Source organism: Phanerochaete carnosa (genome assembly GCF_000300595.1).
Source record: "Phanerochaete carnosa HHB-10118-sp unplaced genomic scaffold PHACAscaffold_6, whole genome shotgun sequence".
Taxonomy (NCBI): Eukaryota; Fungi; Basidiomycota; class Agaricomycetes; order Polyporales; family Phanerochaetaceae; genus Phanerochaete; species Phanerochaete carnosa.
The window spans coordinates 1,729,263-1,751,929 of NW_006767633.1; the positions used below are offsets into that span (position 1 = coordinate 1,729,263).

The window sequence follows — 22,667 nt, forward strand, 5'->3', positions numbered from 1 at the left end:
AGGACTGCTTGGCGCGGTCGCGCGCTCACGCCACGTGGCTGTCGAACGCCCAACATCCCGAGCGCCCTTTCGCGTCCGCCGCGAGCTGCACTGTCTCTCGTTATCATCCTCGTCCACTCACACTCGCCGGTGTGCAGGCCAATAATCTACTCCTTTCATGTCTTTGTGACGGCTTGTCTTACTTCAATAATCTGGTCCATATCTGTCGCAATACAATCGACTCTCCGACCGCTCGCTCTCCACCAACAGAATGCTCAACTTCAGGCTCCTCATAGTCTGCATATGTATCATTATTGGCTTAACTCTATATCTCTTCTACTGGAACCGTTTTGTTGGTTTCGTCTTAACGCGTATACTCCGAGTACTGTTCTGGAGCCAAGGGAAGACCGTCGGAAGTATATGGGTAGACATAGGTGAGTCTGGGCAAAAACTGGAAGCGGCGCGCAGTGTAACATATAACATAGGTTCTGTTCACATATCGATACTCGCTGGAAGAATTCTCGTTAAGGATGTGGCATACCATTCGAGCAATCAGACTATACGGATTGTCAAGGGTCAGATCAGTTGGCGATACTGGATTCGCGTCCCCGCTGGCGAAGATGATCTGAACCACGCTCGTGTGGTGGGGGAGGATATTGGGAGTGTGTAGCATTCCCCGTTCAAATTGCTAAACTGCAACTAAGTCACGTTCTACTAGTCAATGCGCAGAAGGCTCCGCTGTCATGTCGCCTGCACGTTTCACTGCAAGGCCTGGAATGGTTCATACATAATCGCATCGCCGCATACGACAATGTCATCTCTGCCATGCAGACTAATTTCCCTAATACGTCGGAAGAGGCACATGTACGAATGAGCGGAGAAGGCGTTGGCCCACTCCGCAAGATATTCAGCTGGACGTCGGCTGTGCCTGAGTGTATGTGCCTATTCTTGGTATTATGGTCTGTTCTGACGTCCTACTAGCAACACACCTCGGACCTCCGGTATCACTTCTATCGTCTGTGTACAGCAAAACCCCTCAGGTCTTCAGGAAGTGGTCTGCTAGCATTAGAAAGCAACTCCCGAATTTAGACCCCAAGGACCTGTTGCCTATTGGCGCCGAGATTACCAAGGGTGCCATTATGATTGGCAATAGATCCACTCCTGAATTGCTTGTAGCGGAATTTCGCAGTACTAGGGGAACGTACGGCATTGTACCTGTGAGTCTGCCTGCGAGATCATGAGCGATACCTACTTATCAGCTCCCTCAGGCGCGTTCCAAATATGACCAATATAAACAGGTTTTGCAGCTAACCTTCCAGAACGCTGTGGTCTCCTTCGCCGAAAATCAGCACTTTGAAGGTACTATGGTCGAAATGGGCGAGAAGTTGCACTCAAGCGTACAGCAGGAGATGCAGCCTCTTCGGATATTCTCATATCTCTCATTCTCCTCATTCGTCAAGCTTTGGCGTCGCCAGAAACTCTGGACCGTCGTCAGCCGTCGACAGCACCACAATCCCCTTCTTAATGCCTCCAGCTGGTCTAAGCGACGTGCTCGAGAGGCGAATGAGGAAGAGACTCCTCTCGGAATTAACTTCGTCACGCTGGAGTATGCGAAGGAGGCGAAGATTTTGGAAGCGCCCTTCCTGGACTTGTTATATTATGCCGACTCTGTCGGGGTCGTTCCAAGAGAGTCCGAAGTGGAGGATATGCCTCGGCTCACGGAGGATCCCATGGACATCGGAAATGGTGATCTGCCTCCGGAATGGGGTGTCGACCTCGCTATCCGAGGAGGTGTGCTTCGTTATGGGCCCTGGACCGACCGGCAGAGGGCAATTCTCCAACAGGCATTCTTCCCTCCCAGTTTCACTGACACCATGCCGACAACACCGTTGCGTCCGGGCGACGCAAGAGTCTGGACATGCATGAAGATGTTGGTTGAACTGCGCGATGGCGTGATACTTCAAATCCCGTTTCGTGAGCCATCCAAGGTAGGCCGACCGAACGTAGCTTGCAGCGTGAGACTAAACCGTGATTACAGAATTGGATGTGGGATGGCGAAGTGAACGTACCAAATCGGCCGCGGAAGCGCGAGCCAGCATCCATACACGTTCGGGCTGGGGATAGCTCCACAATCAGCTACATGATGCCCATGGTCGCCACCACGCGAGGTTACGAGCCAACCCTGCACGTCCATCTAGATACAGTGACGATCACATCTAGCTTGAATGACATTCGTATATTAACCGCGGACTCGTGCGTCGTAAGTTGACATGACGCTTCCTCTGCCTAGAATGGTGAACTCAATGTCTTAACCGCATTCAAAGGTCCGCGCAGAATTACCATCATCTCTGAAGTGGAGTGACCAAAGACAGTGGACGTTCGCAATTGCCCTCCGCCAGCCCGTCTTCTACCTTCTTCGTGACCACATCAATATGTTTACCGACCTCGCGAAAGACTGGGTGTCCGGGCCGCCGAGTAATTACGAACGCTTTATCCCCATGGTGTATAAGTTCGAGATCGATATACAGAATTACGAGATCAATATCTATGTGAACGACCACAATATCATCGACAAGCCGCTCATACGGGAGGAGAACGGTATGAAATCGCTACCCAATCCTCATCATTTGCTGAGGCTCACTTCACACGTGCAGCAATTCTTACGTTGTATGGCAAGAGTCTCAAAAACAACGTCATCGTCCCGATGACGAAGTTTAGACCAGGAACGACTGAAGTCTCTTTCTGGATAGAGAGCCCCAACGTCCAAGGCCGGCTGACACTTCCTCGGTGGAACACCCGTAGTCTATACGCTGCGCCGCATAGGAACAGCGATTTCGGTCGCATTGGCCTTCTTCGCCTTAATGCATCCTATTCATACTTGCCCGACGTACATCCAGAGAACATTGACCAGCTCAAACTTGCCTTCGAGGTGAGTATGGCAGCACTATACCATGGTGTCTAGTTATTGATAATTCGGTATAGGCGCAGGATGTGGTCTACAAGCTATATGGTTGGACCATTCGCCACCTTATGACCTTGCGCAACAACTACTTCGGCTCGTTCACTCACTTTTCAACCTTGTACGAATACCTCGAGAAACGCAAGCAGGGACAGCCACTTGGAGACCCGGTTGATCTCCAATACCGCGAAGGTGGTGTGAGTAAAGTGACCTCAAGTCCGATTATCTGAGATTAATGATCGCCCCTGCAGTCCAATGCTCTCCAAATCGAGTTGGATGCGTCTGTCACCAACGGTCTTGTCATCATGCCTGCGAGCTTGCGAGGCTATGAGAGCAGCCAGCACGAAGTTGAAGAAGGCGACATTGGTACTTGCGTTGCAATGTCCATCCCGGAGTTCCAAATACATCTGCGTAGTCATGAGTATTACATGGGTGGGTTTCCAAAGACTGATGCAATCTGGCGAGCAGCTAAATTGGTTCTACAGAGCTTGCTCTGAACATGGACACGGTTACCGGCAGTGTTCACACCAGTTGTTCGGAGGATCTGCAGCTCGCCCGCGAGTTGCAGCGAGACGCCAAAGAGACCCTCATTCTTGATGGTCTCGACGTAATCGCACACCGGCTCTTCGGCCCACAGCCGCATACTGCGACGTACCTTTGCATTTGGGACATACATATCGATCGCGTCATGGCGCATCTATCATCTACCGAGTCAAAGATATTGGCTGCAGCAAACACCGCTTTTGCCCTCAACTTCACTGACCCTCTGAACGCGCCCGCGCCCGAGTACGATATCCCGTCTGATCCTGATGGTAAGCTACCCTGCACTTTCCTATCCTCGATGCTAAGTTACTCCGTGCATTCTGCAGTCACCTTCCTCAAAGTTACGCTCGGTGAACTTACAGCTATTTGGCAAGCCGACAGTGCCGCTCTTGAATTCAGACTTCCGAACGGTTTGCGCATGGACAACAACGATCTTGCAGGAAAGCTGTATAGCAGTGTAACAAGTCTTCGCATCCCCGACGCCTCCATGAAAGCCCTTCTGGCGAAGGACGCTGTGTCCAATGGCTGGCACGAGGCGGCGTCGGCTGAGTTAGATGCGAACATCGATATCTATTCTGCACCTCTGGGCTGGCGCGAAAGAGCTCAAGCGCAAGCAGAGTTCTTGGCTGCACAAGATGGGCATACTTGCAGAGCACTGCTCCTCTATCTACCGGATCAGCCAGTTCCCAGTGACGCCCTAGCACCCGGTCGTGGGATCCTGGACACAGATCTGTATTTACCTCAGCTTAGGATCCCCTGCGCGCAATCATTTGCCCGAGCAAAGCAACAGGCATGGAGACGTAAAATCGATAACGCTGACTTTGTTACACCTACTGCTCCTCATATGAAAAGTCGATCTCGTGGGATGTCAGACTCAGAAGGCGAGGAATACGTTTCGGAGGCCGATCGCGACGCTCGTTTAGCGTAAGTCACTCCGTGCCCAATTTAGCGAGCGCGAGGCTGACTAATATCCAGGAGCTCTCGTCCGCCGCTCGTTCGCTTGCCAGATGTGGTGGACAACGAGGATATTTCCAGTGGTGACGAAGAGGACGACGACTCCACCGACACATACCATTCGGACAGCGAGGACAATGGAAGTCAGTAATCCTGAGTTTTGTGCACGCCCAATTGTACGCTGATACTTGATTTCGTAGGTGAAATGCATGCCGTTTGGCCCTCTGCGCATGACTACAATGCAGTTACTCGCCGCTACCAGTCGAGGTTCCTAACGCTTCCTTCCTTTTGGCATAAATCCCCATTCAGCCTCACATCGGTGCGCTCCCTTGTATCGTCTGAAAATATTGGCTAAACCTACACAACACAGGATCCGTCGTCTGCACGGCAATCCGCCTTGAGAGACAAATTGTATCAATGGGCATGCGAAGACGAGCTCGATCCAGAGCTAGAAGATGTTCATCTCGACTTCGACGATAGTTCAGATAACTCAATCGTTCGGATCACGTCGCACAAGCTGGCAAGTGTGCGGCTGACCCCGTTGGTGTTGCCTGCCGTTGATAGGCTACTCCATGACGTCAAGAGACATGTAGGTATTACAGTCCATTGAGTATCGTGTCCTGCTAAAGAAGTTCTTCCAGCAACTGAATTCTGATCTGCTGTTTGATACCGTGATTGCAAGACACATTCGTTCCTTTTCCACCCAGATCAAGGCAAGAAAGCAGGCATCCGCCATCGACCTCAACTTGTCCTCTCTACATCTCAACTTGACCCAGACGATTCCAGAGCCAGCTCCCACCGCAGAGTACGACCCATCACATCAGCACAGCAACCTAACTTCAGTGGATGTTTTCGCAAACGACCTCCGGATCAAGAGCTGCAAGATCACCTCGGAAGCGGGCATTGTTGAGCACCAGTGCCTCGGGGTTTCCTTGCAACGATTTGCCTGTGGTCTCGACCCGACGAACTCCCCGGACGTGCCGTGGCACATTCTTATCGGTTCTAGTAAGTTTGCACTGCTAGGCAAAGACCTCAGCTTGAGCCTCGGAAGTGTTACAATGGAGACTCGACATTCTGCCCCCGAGAATGTGGCGCCCACCATTCTCGTGACTCTGCAATTGGCGGCCGGGATACGTACGGCGGTCGCTAGCTACGCGGACTATACCAAGTTCTCCGACCAACAAATCGTGCTAAAGGCTATCCAACTCGTCGGGAGACGAGACGTCGTCGACCCACTTTCCACTACGCAGCCTTCATATCTAATTCAGAGTGGTCGGCCTCGCGACCTACGTGCGGATGTCGGTTTCAAGTACCTGGTCTTCCTCCGGAGATGCCTAGAGTCGCTCGCCGGCTCTGAGCGCCAAGTACTTCGGGAGGCATCGGCGCAACAATCTGCAGAGTTTTTCGTAGAAGATGCCATGGACCTGCTCCAAGATTACCTGATCCAATTTGGCGCAGATATGGGCTCGCTTTCATTCCCCAAGAACTCACCTCTAGAGTTCCTTACTGCTGAAGTTCTTCCCGGCGAAACGTCTTCATCGCTCGGGATTCGCTCTGTATCTCTTCGCTTCCAGAGAATCCACGCGGTGTACAGCTCTCCCGATGGCAACGACAGCGAAGTGCTTGTAGCGCCAGTCGTTATTAACGCGCGAACAAGAGTGGCAGAATGGTATGAGCCGCATATCGTGGGACCTCCAAAGAGTACGACAACACTCTCACTCAGCGACAAACTCGGGCAAGACATGCGCCATATCAGCGTAGTGATCTCTTTGGGCAACGTCGCCATTAACCTGTACCCTTCGCTCGTTGTCTTCGCGCAGCATGTTATCCGAGAAGTCAAACTTCACAAGAAGGCGCTAATCTCGTTCAGTCCGCGCTCCCCACCAGCCGAGAAGCCTGCGACTCAGCCGCCGACTCGGCCGCAGGTCACCTACATCGACTTCGTCCTTTCGACCAACGCGTTTCGTGTCAAAGCGGGCGCACAGAACCTTGTCATCGAGTACAGAACTTCTACGGTGGACTTCGTGTGCACCTCACTTGTCAAACCGCCTGTGGGACCAAAAGGATCGCTCGACGTGTCCATGAACCACTCGCTCGTATTCCGGGAGGCTCGCCTACAAGGTTGTGCTCTAGCAGACATATCGACTCCGGACGAGTATGCCATCTTGGCCGCTCTCGTCTTCTCAGGCGGGAGAGTCAATGTCCTCACACGGTACCAGGCAGATGCAGGTCCTTACGTTCGTGTCGCTGCTGGGCTAAATGGTCTCCACTTGAACGTACCGCGAAGTGCCATACGCCTGTACCGATGGGCTCAGGAGTGGAGAGAAGACTACCTTCCTGGCTTGGAAGAGACATTTCGAGCCCTGTTAGCCGAGCTTAAGCCTGATGCAGGCCCCGGTGTGCCCGCTGCGGCTCCCAGATCAGCGTCTATGGCTGTCTGGGTCCCTCGTAACGTGGATGTGACCCTCAAATCCTTCCGAATATCACTGCAGGTCATGCGAGGAACCTGGGTTGCCTGGGAGGTCGGTAGCATTATGGCTTATACAGCCGGTCCTGCGTCAGCCCGCGGTACTAAGCGTCATAACTACGGTGCCCAAATTGGACACCAAACGTTTATTATCTCCTCCAAGGACAAAACATCGGAATCTGTTCGCGTCAGAATGCCGTTACCTACATTCACCGCCACTGGCCGTTTCGATGGTACATGTCTCGACGGGCTCCTCTTGGTTGAAGCGTTCACGGTCAATGTCAAGCCTTCGCATTGGGACACACTGCTTACGGTACAACAAAAGTTTGGTCAAGACTTTAGTGATCTTGTGTCCCTAATCGAGCACAGCCGTCCTAAGCGAGCCGACGAGAAGAAGCCGTCGTCTTCACCGGGACTGAAGTATCACATACAAGCGAAGATGAAAGGCCTCTGTATCGGATTAGAAGGTGTTTCCTCTGCGATTCTTCTCGAGTGCAACCGCATCGGCGGTATGGTACTTCAGAATGACTCAGAGCTGAGTGGCAATCTCGAGCTCTCCGATCTTGCCCTGTCACTCGCTCCTCGATCGAGCCCCTCCAGTCCAATACAGTCTTTCGATAGAGGACGCCGATCTGCTTTCGTCATCATCGACCTAAACGCTGAGGTGGGCAATTCGAAGGATGGAAAGGGACAATCTGTCAATTTGGCGGTCACCAAAATCCATGCAGTGATGCAGCCCAGCTCGATTGGCCAGCTCGGAGATTTCGTCGATCATTTGCAGGTGCGACGCCCAAACTAAACTATGACGGATGTCCGGGGAACTGACTGGCTACAGGCTGAAATCTCTATCCGCAAGGAGCAGAGGGCGCAGGATATGGCAGAATTCAAGGAGAAAACGAAAACGCTCTTGCGCAGCCTGGAATTGACCATAAATAGTTCGCAGTCTGAGTCTTTGTCCTGGTTAGACAAGTACATCATCAACGTCACTGTCAAGAACGTCGGGGTGGCGTTCCCCCTGACAATCGGCGAGGACCTGCATATACCACGACCAGCCAGACCCGGTGACGCCGTAGTCCGTGCTTTCCTCTTCTCCATCAAGTCCGTATCATTCGGGACACACAAGGGGGAAACTGGTCAAGCTTCCATGAAAGGTTTTTCGTTCCAGTTCGTTTCAAGGTACGGCAGACCACTCGGGCAGACAAATATGTGCTGAGCAAATATCCCCAGGTTCCGACAGTCCGAGCCTCTTGACTTCATTGGCGATCGCCATACTACCCGAAATCGACTCATTTATCCCGAGATGACCGCCAAACTCAAGTCAGAACGACGAGCAAGTTCTAGGGAGCTGCGCATCGCCGCAGATATCGATGGTTTCAATCTTGACCTCGATCCGACCATACCGGACTATGTTTCCTCTTTGATCAACGTTTATCGTGAGGGCAAGAATCGTGTCGACCGGTTCTCAGGTGCCTCGACCCGTGGTCCAATGAAAGAAGAGTCATCTCCGGACACACCGCAACCTAGCGAGCACAACTACACCAATTTGTTGACCTCTCATATCTTCATGGCCTTAGCTTTCAAAAGTGGCAGGGTTCGTATGTTCAGCCAGGCATACAGCTTTTCGAGTCGACCTCGTGTCGTATCCACGCACTCTCCGGAACTTCTCGACAGACAGCTCGGGGAACTCGGCGCTGAGGTGTTCAAGCTTCCTGGTGTGTCTGTCTGGGGTGAATATCGTGCCACACCCGCCTTATCCAAGATGAAAGGAAGACGAGGCCCGATTGAGCCTTCAACCCTCATCTTCAAAAGCACGATTCATTCCAGTCAGAACACCCTGCGGCCGACTCTTCTCCCCTTCTTCACAGAGGTCATCAACCACGTAGAAGCCCGCATGAAGAAGACCAGCTTCCAAGACATGCACCGTCTACCCGGCCTCAGCTCCCCAATGACTCCGTTAAAACAGCTTGATCATATATCCGTGCCAGTTGAGCCTGTGTCCAGCATGCAGATCAGTCTCAGCCTGCGTATCGATCAATCTCGGCTCGAGCTGACTTGTCAACCGGATGTGAACGTCATCGCTGGGCTTCACTGGGATAGCGGAGGCTTCGTCGTCAATATCTCACCGGGCGCACATCGAGTAACATTCAGCGGTAATGTTGGCGGCTTGACCATTGGTCTGAAGCACGGCTTCCTGAGTGAAGACTGCCTCAGTCTGCATGCTCGTAATCTGACCTTCTCTGTCGACTTTGCGAAGGCGAGAGGAGCCACAGTCAGCTCTGTCTCGGTCGTTTGCGATACTGAATTCTCCGGTGGCGTCCGCTTTTCGCGTCTACAAGACATCCTCTGCTTCAAGGCGGTATGGTTAGATAGGATCCCTGTTCTCAACGTCCCTCCGGCAACCCCTGCGACCATGGCTTCTCGGACACCAAGCCAGCAAACCGCCATATCTACGATTTCCCAGAAGCAAGAGTTAACCACAGCTTTCTTGCTGCGCCTCCGGAAGGTGTGCCTGGACATCGACCTAGGACAATCGATCACCTCCACTCAGCTGAGCGTATACGGCACGGTGCTGAGGACAAAGGTCACTGAACTAGTCTCCGAGGTATCGCTCTCGGTGAACAAGTTACATGCGCGCGCGACTGGAAACTTGTCAGGTCGCGTGACCGTCCCCGATTTCTTGTTTCAAACTATCCGGAAGAAGGAGCAGGATGTGTTCAGGTCCAGTAAAAGCAACATGCTTGATCTTCAAATGATCAGCGGTCCTCTGGACATTGAGCTGGAGTCAGAGTACCAGCGGCTTCTGTGGTATAGGTATGTACTAGGCTTAATATACCACTAATATTTGTTGTTAAAATCACCTCCTAGGGCAGAGCCTTTGGTCGTTCGCATATACGACGATTGGTCCAAGTTCGCAGGACATATAGATCCTGAAAGCAGACAGGTACAGCTCGCTTTCACCGTGAACGGGACAGATGTGACGGCCATCATGAATGTCGGAACCATTCCCAAGCTTGTGTCGTACGCCAACAAGTTCAGAGCTACTCTCGATGCACAGAAGGAGGGGGCAAGCCGCGAGTCGCTCGCTTTCCGACGGTCCAACCCCGCCAAGCCGGAGAACCCTCTTTCGGACGTCGCAAATGCCATGCTTCTTTCCGCCAGGGCGAAGCTAAGGGAGATAGAGCCGGGGTTGGCGTGTATCATCAGACAGGGACTTAGCCTCAAGTTAAACACGTTGAAGCTCATCATCTTCTCTCGAAGCATGCGAGATCCTGAGCTCGCGCAATTCTTGGGTTCCAACCTACATGCTCGACTAGATCGCATAGTCGAGTCGGGGACTATCCCACCCAAGCGCGAGCTTCACCTTGCGTTCTCCTCTATCTCTATCTCCAAGCTGTCACATCTGAACCTGAGTTTGGTATCAAAGGAGGAGCCAGGCCTGGACACCGTGCGCTGGCTCAGCCTCCTCACCAAGAACGCGTCGGAGGCGATTATTTTTACGTTGCCATTCATGCACATGCGTATGTACAGCGAAGAGTCTGTCGATGACGGCAATCGTGTCCTGCTGTACGACTTCAGCTCCAAGTTCACGACGAAAGAGGGGATGAGGGACGAAGACATCTACATCACGCTCAATATGTCGCTATACGCCTGGCTTACGATCCTACGCAAGAGTTTCGCACGCGAGATGGACCAAGTACAGGCGTCCACAGACGTTCGTGTACCGCAGACTGGATTTACGCAGCCGCCGATGATACGGCGGAGCAGAGTACCCGAATCGCTCACCCTCCCCGACCGCGATAGCTCGCCGCCTGGAACGCAAGTCTTGGACGAGTTGGCGCAATCACCAAAACGTGCAGGACTGTTGCACACGAAGACCACGCCCGCGCGACTCCCTGTGTTGTCTCCAACGACAGAACCGATGATCGCGTCACCTACTGCACTCTCCCCCGCCTCTACGAGCACAAGCACTGGGCAAGCGAGCGCAACACCTCGCACTAGTACACTGCTTACGGCGGGTCCTGCGGAGGAAGGTAGCTCGCGTGCACCTTCGCCCGGACTTCCGGCGAACAAAAAGACGACGACAATTTTGTACCGACCACGCTCACGGAGGATCGAGCGGCTCACGATGCGGCAGCTCGGCGAGGCTACCCCCGACGTCATGCACCCGTTCTTCATGAAAACTGCGGGTTTTAGCTTGGAGGACTCACTTCCACAGTACGTGCACGAGTATGCGACGATGCCCACGGAGGAGATCATGAAAGTACTTTTGAAGTTGTACAGCAAGCAGCTGCGGGTGGACACCGTTGTGGCTCCTAATGCATAGAGGACAGCAGATAGATGTCAGATTATTCGCACCTAATGAACAACAAATATGCACGCCCTTTCACGTAGACTGAGTCTAACAAGGACAGGATGAGAAGTATTTTGCTAGCTGCGCCACCTATCTTGCAGCGTGTGATCCTACATTGAAGACGCTGAGTAGCGCAAAGCAGCCATAGAGCAGTCCGACGGGATATGCGACGAGCAGCCTCTGCTCGGACATGCGCAGAACGGCGACAAATATGTTCGAAGCTGACCATGTGCACCAAAGCACCGACAAAGTAGACAGCAAGTAACCCAGCATGCCGCTGCAAACGTAGGATTAGGACGTGCGTAAACACATGCACCTGAGTCACGTACTCTAGGGTGACCATCACACTGAGCGCGCCGACACCGACCATAGGTAGCAGACAGTAGCCGAGGACTGAAACGACGCGATATGCATCAATGCCTTGCTCCGACATAAGGTTGAGGAGCGTGTATATGGACGCGGAGCCAAGGAGGCCTACTCCGTAAATGTAGCCGAATTGCGGTTTGCCCGACTGGAGGACGAGTGAGTCTGGAAAGCATGAGAGAGGTACATATCAGCTTGTACTTACAAAGAGCAGGAATACTCCGAAGCAGATGATGAAGAGTAGAGGTCCAGCCAAGTCGGCGTCATCCATTATTCGCTCGTCGACGCCACGGAGCGGATTCAGGACGGTTAAGGACTTGGCACGGATATGGAAGAAGTTGATACCAAGCTCTGTCGATGGTCAATGTCCCAAGCTGTACGTTTAGTCCTGTCACGAGACATACCCTCTAGCAGTGGTGGCTCTCCCTCGAATCCACCTGTACCAAACGCGGTCCACCACCCTCCGGACTGGATGTTCCCGCCGTACCCCGGAGGCACGCTCCCTTGCTGCTGTTGAATAGACCCCTGCACACCTGGATTGTCGAGGCTGGACCGCGAGCCTGGGTAGAAGGTACTGCCCACGGGGCTCGGCGCGTAGAATTGCAATGGTACGCCTGGTTGTGCCATGCCCGCTTGCCCGTAGTACTGGCTCTGTGACGCGCCAGCTCCGTACGCGCTGTTCCCCTCCTGCCACATAGTCTTTTAGAAGTCGGGTAGAGGCAAAAGAGAGATGAGAGAGATGGGGAGAGCTGCGAGCCTGAATGCCGTGTACAGGGCTACGTGGGTGACGGTGAGCGCAGACGTTCAGGCGCCCAGCCCGTGGCGAAAGCAGCGGCAATTTGCGATCGAATTCTGCCTCTTTTCCTTTGGCCGCCATGGTTAGTCGCTGTACTTTTTGTCTTGTGAGATCTGGTGCTGATGAGACCTCATGTTTAACAGCCTCAGAACGAGTATATCGAAGAGCACATTAAGCGGCATGGTCGTCGGTTAGACTACTACGAGCGCAAGTGAGTTGCACAGAGGCTATCGGCGGAGATCAGTCTCATTAAACGGCTTGCAGGCGAAAGCGCGAGGCTCGTGAAGCGCACAAGTCCTCTGCTGTCGCTCAAAAGGCCTTCGGTCTCAAGGCCAAGATCCTTCATGCCAAACGCCATGCTGAGAAGGTACAACTCAAGAAGACACTCAAGGCACACGACGAGCGGAATGTCAAGCAGAAGGACAACGCAGTCGTGCCCGAGGGTGCCCTCCCTACATACCTCCTAGACAGGGAGGGGCAAAAAGATGCCAAAGCCCTTTCTACTGCTATCAAGGAGAAGCGAAAAGACAAGGCTGCGAAATATGCTGTACCACTGCCGAAGGTCAGAGGTATCGCAGAGGACGAGATGTTCAAGGTCATGAGGACTGGAAAGAGCAAGAAGAAAGCGTGGAAGCGCATGGTTACGAAGGCCACATTTGTCGGCGAAGGCTTCACGCGGAAACCGGTGAAGATGGAGAGGTTCGTCCGACCCATGGCTCTGCGCTATAAGAAAGCGAACGTTACACATCGTACGTCCATCACCCGATACGAGGCGTTCTAATATATTCAGACCCACTTCCAGCCGATCTTAAGGCTACATTCCAGCTACAAATTCTCGGTGTGAAGAAGAACCCACAGTCACCGATGTACACTCAGCTCGGGGTGCTTACGAAGGGTACAGTCATTGAAGTTAACGTTTCCGAGCTGGGCATGGTTACCGCTGGTGGAAAAGTCGTCTTCGGAAAGTATGCGCAAATAACGAACAACCCCGAGAACGACGGATGCATCAACGCTGTTCTTTGTGAGTGTCTCTTCACTATCAAACTGCTTTTTACTAACTCAATCCCGTAGTGGTTTGATCTTTTTCTCCGTCTCATTCCTGGCATAGTTCGCATATTATGTATATCACGCTTGCATGTAACTTCTCGTTGTATGAATACCTTACAGGTATACAAATCGCTGAGTGAACAGAGGGCTGTGTCAACGGGCGCCCATGAGCGAGGATTGGCGCCTCACCGACTTTCGTCCACGATCTTGACCAGTATCTGACCAGTATTCATCCTTCTCTTCTTACAACCAGTCTACTCTGATCGTTACCGGCAGAAGTCACTCAGCATGTCCGCGTCACCTGCGCCTCCATCTGAGTCCTCAACCCCACCAGTAAACCGCCATGCGCTCACAGCAGTCGAGAAACAGAAGCAGCAGCTCGAGAAGCTGCTCAAAGACCCGTCGAAGTCAGCCTATGTTCCTCCTCCACCGAAAGAGAAGACGATAAGGCCTCCGCGTGAGATGATGAAGAATGTGCAGGGCTCGAGTGCAGGCGCAGGTTCGGGCGAGTTCCATGTGTACAAGGCGAGCCGGCGGAGAGAGTACGAGCGACTGAAGCTAATGGATGAAGAAGCCCAGAAGGTGTGTAACAACATCTCGTAGGCTTAAAATGGTGTTCTGACTCGTATCTGCTGGGTACAGGAGGCAGAGCAGGCCGAATTTGAGATGAAGCGGCGTGAATGGGAGCAACAAGCGGAGGCGAAGACAGCCAAGAATCGGGCAAAGCGGCAGAAGAAGAAGGAACGCGCGAAGGTCAAAGGGGTGGACAACGACACAGCTGGTCGTGCAGAGGCGAACGCGAGTACGTCGGCCGCGCCGCTGAAGAAGCGGAGACTAGTTAACGGGCAAGAGCTCGTGTTCCGGCGGCCGGGGGAAGAAAGTGACGATGACGATGACGATGATGTCGGGCCGCAGCCCAGTGTCTCGCAGCACAACGAGGCGGCACCGGGGCAGCCTCCTACTGTACCAGTGGCGGAGGCGCAACGAATAGTCATCCACGAGGAGGATTAAGTGTATCGCGTATTGTATGTATACCCATTTGCATTCTATTGTCCTCATATTTACTATCTCGCATCTCTTGCGTTAGCTCAGAGCCCTTCTGATATCCGCAACGCGATATTCGCCCCGGCCGCTCTTGAGATAGTGGGCGAAATACACCAACTGCCAGTCCCGCGAATTCGCAGTTCGTTAGTGCACAAATACCGTCTCCTTGACATGACCTCTACCCGATAGATTTGCCTGGCACTCATTGTCATCAGTCGCTTACTGCGAGCCATTGCAGAGGGCGTGTTGGTGCATCTGTTTTCGGGCCTACGCTGTGTGGTGGAACAAGACAAACGGGAGCCAACATCGCCAGATCTGAGATTGAGGAGTCAGTCATAACGCAAAAGGAAGGTCTTCAAGAACACCTAGCGAAGCGTCTCAGAATATGCTTCCGACTGTGATTTTCTCCGTGTAATATCAGCACATGTACCTCTGATACGGCTTCACTTGGATGCAATGCATGACGATATCGATACTCTTACGTTCTTAAACGTCCTGGGACGCCTCCATGAGCCACGAAGGTCAGACCTGTCACAAGGCGTGACTGATAAGGTCCCAAAGCGGCCGAATTGCGTCACGCATCAGGCTGTCACGGTCCGTATTGAGCCCTCGTCCCTCCTCCCATACAAGGCGAACATAAAGGTAGCGTTAAATCAGCAACCGTTGTCGGTGTGCAATCTCACAAAACACAATGCGTTATGTAGCATGGATGTAGACGTACCGAGCGCAAAGCCTGCGTCAGCGGCGCACAAACGTGCCAAGGCAGTTACGTCCGAGCGGCGAGCCTCCTCCCTGCCGCCGAAGAACCCGCGGCCGACCCTTCCGGTTGTAGGTTACGTCTACGACTCGCGTATGATGGGCCACAGTTGCATTAGTGGACATCCAGAGCAGCCGGAGCGCATCAAACGCATATTCGACGCGTTTCGAGACGCAGGGCTCATCTCTAAGATGAGAAAGATACCCATCCGCGAGGCCGAACGCGATGAGGTCCTCATGGTCCACAGCGAAACCCTTTGGGACAAGGTCATGGCTGTGGGTGGTCAGTTTTTCTCTCATATATCGTACTGGCTTTCGTTCTGATGCCATGTGCTCACTCTAGACATGAGCACTCAGGACATCGTGGATTCGGAGCAGTATTATCAGGATCTCTCTCTCTACGTCAGCCCGAGCACCCCCGAGGCAGCGCGACTCAGCTGCGGAGGGGTTATCGAAGTCGCTATGGCCATCGTCCGCGGTGATGTGGAGAAGGCATTTGCTATCGTTCGTCCACCCGGTCACCACTCAGAGCCGGACGAACACATGGGCTTCTGCTTCTTCAACAATGTTGCAGTGGCAATAAAGGTGATACAGATGTGGCCGGCTTTCAAGAAAATTATGATTCTTGACTGGTGAGCTTCTTAAGCCATTCAATGTCCATACGCGTATTGACGATGACTCGGGAACTAAAGGGACGTGCACCATGGTAGGTGCACATGTACCTGTTTGTAAGCTCGATTCAACGGCTTGTTTTTCATAGGAAATGGTACGCAGAAGGCGTTCTATGATGACCCTGACGTGCTCTATGTTTCTCTACATCGTTACGAGAACGGCCAGTTTTACCCCAATGGGCCGTTCGGAAGCCTTAAGTCCTGTGGAGATGGCCCGGGACTCGGCTGGTGGGTCACGGCGAATATCGTACCCGCAGTGACTAATCATCACGTAGCTCCGTAAATATACCATGGCCAACAAAGGGCATGGGTGATGCTGACTATATCTACGCTTTTCAAAGGATCGTCATGCCGATCGCCATGGAATTCGCACCTGACCTCGTTATCAGTATGGGTTTCTTGGTATTATTGGAGCGACACACTCAGACGCGTCCTGTTTAGTTTCCGCGGGCTTTGACGCGGCGAAAGGAGACGATCTCGGCGAATGCGAGGTAACGCCCGCTGGCTATGCCCATATGACACACATGCTTGCAGGCCTTGCACGGGGAAAGATGCTCGTGGCCCTCGAGGTCATATTACACTGCTCCCACGCAACATGTTTAACTGATCCAGCCAGTTATTTAGGGAGGCTATTGCCTGGACGCGATCTCGAGCTCCGCTACGGCTGTTGCAAAGGTGCTAGTGGGCGAAGCACCCCCAGAGCTGCCGCCTATGGTGGCCTCGGATATCGCTACAGAGACCATCTACCAAGTGGCAGTGGAACAGAGCAAGTACTGGAAATGCATGGATCCCAAGGCTGTCGAGCCTCAAGAAGGTGCTATGATTTTGTTCACAAGTGCAGCGGGCGCTGATGAGGATGAACAGAGCTTCAGGAACTTGCAGTGTCGATACCAGGTCAGTTTACCCGTAGTTCATCGCCGGCTATCGACTGAAAGCAAGCTGCAGAGCTGCTGAAGGCGCACCGCCAGAATTATTTATTCAAGACTCACAAGATGCTCCAGGTACCGTTCGTCACACAAGAGTTGACAGACCGGTTCTTCTCGCAAGTCACTTGCACGTGAGTAAATCTCAGTGGATGTGCACATCAAGGTAACGAGTTTATTCTAGACCCGATATTATGGATAACGAGACGCTGGTAGTTTTCGTGCATGAGTTGTAGGTTGTGCGGCCTCGTATAAGTCTTGTTCACTTAGATGGCACTGTAGTGGTAATTTGCGCGTGGAGCTAGAATCTGTGCTGATGTGCAACCCTCGTGAGGAACATTCATACATGGTTCGTCCCCACTCCTCTTGTCTTGTAGCGTATCTAATGCTCTGCCAGGTCGATTTCAGCAGACAGCTTATAGAACAGGTTGTTGGCGCGGGCCATGCGCTGCTCGATGTCAACCTTTACCCCAAGCCCGTGGCGCAGCAGACTAGAAGGGTAATCAGTCTCCCTTTTTGCGTGGGAACGTAAGCTGAATGTCTGCGAAGCGTCATCATGACGGCAAGGAGGATTGGTCAACGGACGTCATGACATATCTCTGGGATAACTATATCCAGTAAGTGCCACTCGTCGCCCGTTAATGCGCCGCACACTGATGTCTGATCCAGATTGACCAATGCCCGAAAGGTCGCCCTAATTGGCCATGGTCCCGGCTGTGCCGGAATTATCGACCTTCTGCAGAACCGCTGTGAGTTTTCCAGCGGGTTGAAATGGACCCATCGTCTCTGACAACCGCTACAGCCGCCAACTGTGTGCGACACGTACAAGCCGTTGTGCAAGTCGTGGGCAACTACACCGTCCCAGGTGTGCCGCGGGAGCTGCCCGAGGTATCGAAGTGGTACGCGCAGGCACGTACATCTCTCTTCTCACGAAAACTCTGCCACTGAATGGCTGGCGCAGCACTCGATGGTCGTGCTTCCGAAAGAGCACAGAGCGATTCAGGATCAGCAGAAGTTTACAAAGAGGCACGGCAAGATTGTTATCTCAGGTTCGTGATACTCATGCATGTCTATGTTCGGCTTTTACTGACATGAGCATCAGACGAGTCGAAACCCATACTGCTGATCACGAAGCACCTACCTAGCATACTGCACTTCGTGCAGAAGCGGCTAGGTAATACTGAGAGCAAGGAGAACCAGGAGAACCAGTCCAACGGTGCATAGCCATGGCATGGGCCTCCGTCTCTCGTCCAGCCAGGAGCGACATCAGTCTCCCCACCTCATCGGGGTCTTATTCATCGATGTACATATGCTCATTTCATTTCGTCTCAACGAGCAATCTCGATATTTCGTGGTATACTATGGATGCTTTCTAATCGAAGAAGTCGACTCTGCCTCTACGAGGCGAGATGACGGCGACGACTTTGCCTTCGAAGCTCAAGAGGTCTCCGCCAGATGTCGCGACGAGGTCGCCCTCATACAGATCCAGCGGCACACCGAGCAATTTCTCGATATTTGACGAGGCCAACGCGAAAGCGGAAGCCCTGGAAATTGTCCCTGGAGCGTTGAGCATTTCCTGCGCAAATACGGGCCAGAAGGGTCAGTTTAGAACAACTATTCCAGGATGAGCTCTACGTACCCATCCGGCATCGAAGCGCAAGTTGCGCACTGCCCACGAGCTCATGAAGGGCATGCCGCTCGTACCTTGCGGGCCTATACCGACTGTCACGCCTGCCTCGATAAGACGCGCGATGGCGCTCTGGTTCGTCACGGGAAGGCCCGGGTTACTAGAATCACATTAGCGACAAAACTCCCATTCAGTCGCCGCTTGCTTACACTCGGCGGTAATCCCAGCTGTACGCCAAGGGCCTCGGGGGTGACATGATGACTCCTACGTCTGCTCCCGCGAGTTCTTCGGCCAAGAGGTACGCTTCGCCGCCGCCAAGGATGGTGACTTTCATGGCTTGTCCCGTCTCGATCTCGATCTCCCTTTTTAGTAGGATGACGGTGGCAATTATGTCTGCGTTGTGCGTCTCCACAACCAAAGGAATCTCTCCCTGCGCAGAGGTAAGTGATCATGGTCCACCTGTGAGCGGTGCTTCGCGGCACATACATTGACAGCCTTCTTGTACCACTCTTGTCCCTCGCCTTCCGGAGGATGCAACAGTATGCGTCGAAGCGCGGCAACCTCGGTACTCACGCTCGGGGTGTCGCCATGCGTGAGTGCGACATGCAAGGCAGTGACGTCGCTCACCACAGCACCTAACTCTAGTTTAGTGGCTGCACCAAGAGAGAACGCGGCGCTGAGCCCGCCGATGAAGGAGCCTTCATGAAGAGGAGGCGAAACGGCGATGGTAACTCCGTTACGGTAAGCAAGCCTGCGGAGTAGCCGTGAGGTAAGGACAAGGGAGACAAGAGAGAAGGGCATACAGTGCGTCCCTCGTGCCAAACATCAAACCATCGGCTGCCTTGGGCAAATATCCCGCACCGCCTACGACAGTAGGTGGGTCGCCGGCAAGAAGGTCATATATCGGACCGTCCGTCGTAGAGCCCTCCATGATAATCTCATGCAACCCAATATTCGAACCGACAGTGACGAGACCCGGCTGAAGGGACCCGCCCGCGAGATCAACGACTTCTGTGTTTTCTGCAGATAGGTCCCAAACACACACTCCGCCTGGACCTGCGCACATAATCTCTGCACCTTTCTCGGAAACAGATATTACCACAACGCCTGGTAGAGAGCTGGCGTGGGCCTCGAATGCGTCATGGATGTCGCGATGTCCATCCTTCAGCAGAAGACTAGACACATTCGCGAAGACGATGGTCCCTGTTCTGACCCTTGACGGCAGTAATGGCGGGAGGCCTCCATATTTAACGGCATCCGCGGCCTCCTGGTCGAAATTTGGCGTTTTAGGTACACTTTGGGCTGCTGTGGGCTTCTCAGCGGTATGCGGATCCACGAGCTGGGGAATGCCGTCGATGAAGACTTGCTTAGGTGTTGCTCCAAGTGCGAGTGGATGGCTATCCCAGATGACGACATCTGCAATACTGTCAGTCCTCGCGATGGATGAAATTGACAACACATACCTGCATCGTATCCTGTGTATTCAAATATTTTCAGCATGTCGTAGACCAGAGTTTGAGCACCAATTCACCAGGCTTGAGATATCCAATTCGGTAGTCCAACCCAAGAACTTTGGCCGCTGTAGTGGTGACAGAAGCTAAAGCTATGTTGTCTTCAAGGCCATGGTAATGCGCCTGTGCCGCTTCATGTATAAGGTATCGTGATACAATGGCATGGTAGTCAGACTGTGCAACCGGTGTCAACCGATGCCCGCACGAAGGCAATTCTATTCCCCACCTTCATTACTACGTCGATGTCACTTTCCGCTAGCACTCGAGGAGCGAATTCGGAGTGGCGCCACGCCTCCCGCTTATACCTGTGTTGTGCGTGAGTAAGAGTAGGGCGACCACGGTTGCTGCGGAGTCATACCTGGAAAATGCGGCGAACATGGCTATGGCCGGCGTATTCCCTAGTTTTACAAACTCAGTGCTCGATTGTGACGGTCAGACTGCGGCTAGTATCACTCACCATAGGCTCGCTTGAGGACATCGGGTACGAGATAGGCCTCGTGGGCGTGATGAAAAGCGGCTACAGGGAAGCGGAACTCATTAGACAAGCGGACGAAAGCGTCGATGTCGACAGCTTCGTAACAGTGCGTATGGACCTAGGAAGCTTTATCGCACTACGCTTTGTCACAGAGAGAACTACGGGACTAACCTTGACGCGCCCGCGCAGAACGTCCACCAGTGCTTCCCATTGAAGGCTTTCCGGGAATAATTGCCCGTCGAGAGAGGCCCAATCGCCCGCTATAGCCTTCGAACAGTACTCGTCCTGTGCTTCCTTGATCTGACGTGCGGTCTCATAGCTACGCAGACTATTGGTGAGAAAGTAGGGAACAGGAATAATCCGGACCCTTACGCCTGACGGAAGGCCCAGAAGGTGTCCATGCGCGTGCCGCCATACACTTGCGCTGAATTCAATTGCATTCAACATGTTCACTGCGACGTAGGAATGTCATGGCTTACAAGGATTTTCGCCTAGTTATCCGGTGAGTTCAGCGCAGATAATCTAGTGCCTCAGGAAACGCACCGCAAGCATGTCCACAGGATTGAGCTCGTGTAAGCTCGGTTTAAACTTGGTCATGATTGGACTTACTTCATGTGTCTCCACCGCAGAGGCTGTTCGTCTTTCACATGCGACCTGTTCAGGTTGAATGGTGGATCAACGAGCATCGCCGTTGGCGACCGCTCGACAGTAGGTCGCGTTTTGACCACGAATGCCTGGCCGCCTGAGCTTGAGATTCAGCTTAGAGCATACCGTCTCGCCCAGATACACTAACCAATGGCATTGGCAGAACCGGGTAGCACCAGTGCAGTAGTTAGTCCGCCTGCCACTGCACTCGCGTAGCCTGAGGACTCATCATCAAGCATAATGTCAGGAAACGGTCAACACATGCACTAACCTTCGTCATGGGTATTCAAGGCATCGAGGGAACGGAGCCACGGCTGGATGAGACCTTTGAGAGAGTTGCCGTCGTTGACCCCTTCTAGAGCCGGCGCGGGTTGGTCTCCCAAGTGTGAGTGAACGTCGATAATGCTATGGTTTTGGAGGCGTTATGTTAAGCTCAGAGGAGAGCGAATGGGTCGCGTATCGTACCCTGGTGTGACCCATGCACTTTGAAAGGTGAATAAAGCGCAGACATACGGATAATGGACTGGGCATACCCGTACGCGTCGATGGAGATGAGGTCGCGATATTCGCTTAGTATGTCGTCGGCTATGGGACCAACTTGTCTGATGATACCACCGTCGAGCAAGATTTCCCCCTTTAAGACTTCGAGTCCTTGTACCCTCCCCGTCCAAATGGTGGCATTGCGTACAATAACGGGTTTGGTGCCTTTCTGAAAGCGGTCAGAGACGTCGCGACCGTAGAAGTTCTCCGGTGGCCCTGGTTCGCTATGCAAAGCGCGACATTTGGCGAACGTGGTGGAGGCGTGAATTGGCACGTGTACAATTCTCCGGTTCTCGTCATTTGAGAAATGTGCAGCGTGATAGCAGAGGTTGAAGACCAGGAAGACCACGATAATGACCAATGAAGAGGTCCTCCATGGATGCACGGCGTAGTCGAGAGGCATCACGTACACTAGTGGTCGAGTATCATGGGCCTACAGCCTGACAAGACCAAGTTATCGAGGAGCTGCAGACTTGCCACGCTATGGGCTGCGGTCGTTGTCGGAGAAGACTGAGCAGTACGCGCCCAGCGTCCAGTGATGGCGTTGCGCACGCGCAACTTTCCCCGAGACGTCGCTGTTGTGTACACTTTTTTCTCAACTCTCACGCACGCAGTCTGTTCCGCAGTTGGCTCCAGGAAAAGGCTGTGTATTCCGCTAGAGAGATTACATACAGAAGCGGGACCTGACGGATAATTTCTGACACGTATGGTGGATATTCACTTTATTAGGATGGGTTAATGTCTCGGCACGGGAGGTGTGATACGAGGTAAGCATGAACGACGCCCGCTGGGGCGATGGACTGCGCTTGTGAGAGGATCAGGCTTTCGAGACATGCGCCAAGACTGAAACTGGCGGATTGCTGAGTCTGCGAGGGTGTTCCTGGGGGAGGGGTTGAAGTGATCCACGGCGCGGTGATGACATGAGGCGGCATGGCTGTGGAATAGCCTGGCGGCGTGGGCTACACGAGCCGCAAGGAAATGAGAGCTGGAAAAGTTGAGGTGGTCGCCGCCGCAAG

The 22,667-nt window shown here is 53.1% G+C and overlaps 6 protein-coding genes across 6 annotated transcripts; 4 read left to right on the plus strand and 2 right to left on the minus strand.

The window, feature by feature from the left end:
- The first annotated feature begins 93 nt into the window (after positions 1-93).
- Positions 94-11,543, plus strand: PHACADRAFT_185313 (uncharacterized protein). Its single transcript, XM_007397018.1, has 19 exons — positions 94-413; positions 465-641; positions 698-913; positions 961-1,196; positions 1,248-1,967; positions 2,018-2,239; positions 2,304-2,577; positions 2,634-2,908; positions 2,962-3,135; positions 3,190-3,370; positions 3,424-3,750; positions 3,808-4,405; positions 4,457-4,578; positions 4,636-4,754; positions 4,806-5,024; positions 5,077-7,683; positions 7,738-8,078; positions 8,130-9,713; positions 9,768-11,543. Exons 1-19 carry the CDS (start codon positions 251-253, stop codon positions 11,224-11,226), a joined length of 10,014 nt encoding a protein of 3,337 aa, XP_007397080.1. The 5' UTR covers positions 94-250; the 3' UTR covers positions 11,227-11,543.
- A 259-nt stretch (positions 11,544-11,802) lies between these two features.
- Positions 11,803-12,415, minus strand: PHACADRAFT_258198 (uncharacterized protein). The gene has a single exon (XM_007397019.1). The coding sequence runs from the start codon at positions 12,310-12,312 to the stop codon at positions 11,926-11,928; it is 387 nt and encodes a 128-aa protein (XP_007397081.1). The 5' UTR covers positions 12,313-12,415; the 3' UTR covers positions 11,803-11,925.
- Positions 12,416-12,491: 76 nt separating this feature from the next.
- PHACADRAFT_162767 (uncharacterized protein) lies at positions 12,492-13,483 on the plus strand (the record flags this gene model as incomplete). Its single annotated transcript, XM_007397020.1, has 4 exons — positions 12,492-12,494; positions 12,556-12,623; positions 12,677-13,161; positions 13,215-13,483. The coding sequence occupies 4 exons, from the start codon at positions 12,492-12,494 to the stop codon at positions 13,481-13,483; spliced, it is 825 nt and encodes a 274-aa protein (XP_007397082.1).
- Positions 13,484-13,747: 264 nt separating this feature from the next.
- Positions 13,748-14,470, plus strand: PHACADRAFT_97651 (uncharacterized protein; the record flags this gene model as incomplete). Its single annotated transcript, XM_007397021.1, has 2 exons — positions 13,748-14,041; positions 14,102-14,470. 2 exons carry the CDS (start codon positions 13,748-13,750, stop codon positions 14,468-14,470), a joined length of 663 nt encoding a protein of 220 aa, XP_007397083.1.
- A 738-nt stretch (positions 14,471-15,208) lies between these two features.
- Positions 15,209-18,077, plus strand: PHACADRAFT_196818 (uncharacterized protein; the record flags this gene model as incomplete). The annotated part of the gene is made up of 17 exons (XM_007397022.1): positions 15,209-15,542; positions 15,603-15,891; positions 15,952-15,965; positions 16,020-16,158; positions 16,206-16,318; positions 16,372-16,499; positions 16,555-16,744; positions 16,795-16,824; positions 16,876-16,987; positions 17,038-17,085; positions 17,136-17,202; positions 17,251-17,352; positions 17,403-17,470; positions 17,523-17,602; positions 17,656-17,741; positions 17,815-17,902; positions 17,956-18,077. 17 exons carry the CDS (start codon positions 15,209-15,211, stop codon positions 18,075-18,077), a joined length of 2,010 nt encoding a protein of 669 aa, XP_007397084.1.
- Positions 18,078-18,188: 111 nt separating this feature from the next.
- Positions 18,189-22,118, minus strand: PHACADRAFT_258201 (uncharacterized protein). Its single transcript, XM_007397023.1, has 19 exons — positions 21,645-22,118; positions 21,577-21,594; positions 21,383-21,516; positions 21,260-21,328; positions 21,076-21,208; positions 21,010-21,020; positions 20,946-20,957; positions 20,839-20,890; positions 20,638-20,785; positions 20,449-20,584; positions 20,350-20,389; positions 20,218-20,296; positions 20,012-20,165; positions 19,982-19,988; positions 19,284-19,901; positions 18,967-19,231; positions 18,690-18,910; positions 18,493-18,640; positions 18,189-18,429 (listed from the first exon to the last, which is right to left on the minus strand). The coding sequence occupies exons 1-19, from the start codon at positions 22,052-22,054 to the stop codon at positions 18,226-18,228; spliced, it is 2,859 nt and encodes a 952-aa protein (XP_007397085.1). The 5' UTR covers positions 22,055-22,118; the 3' UTR covers positions 18,189-18,225.
- Positions 22,119-22,667: the final 549 nt, after the last annotated feature.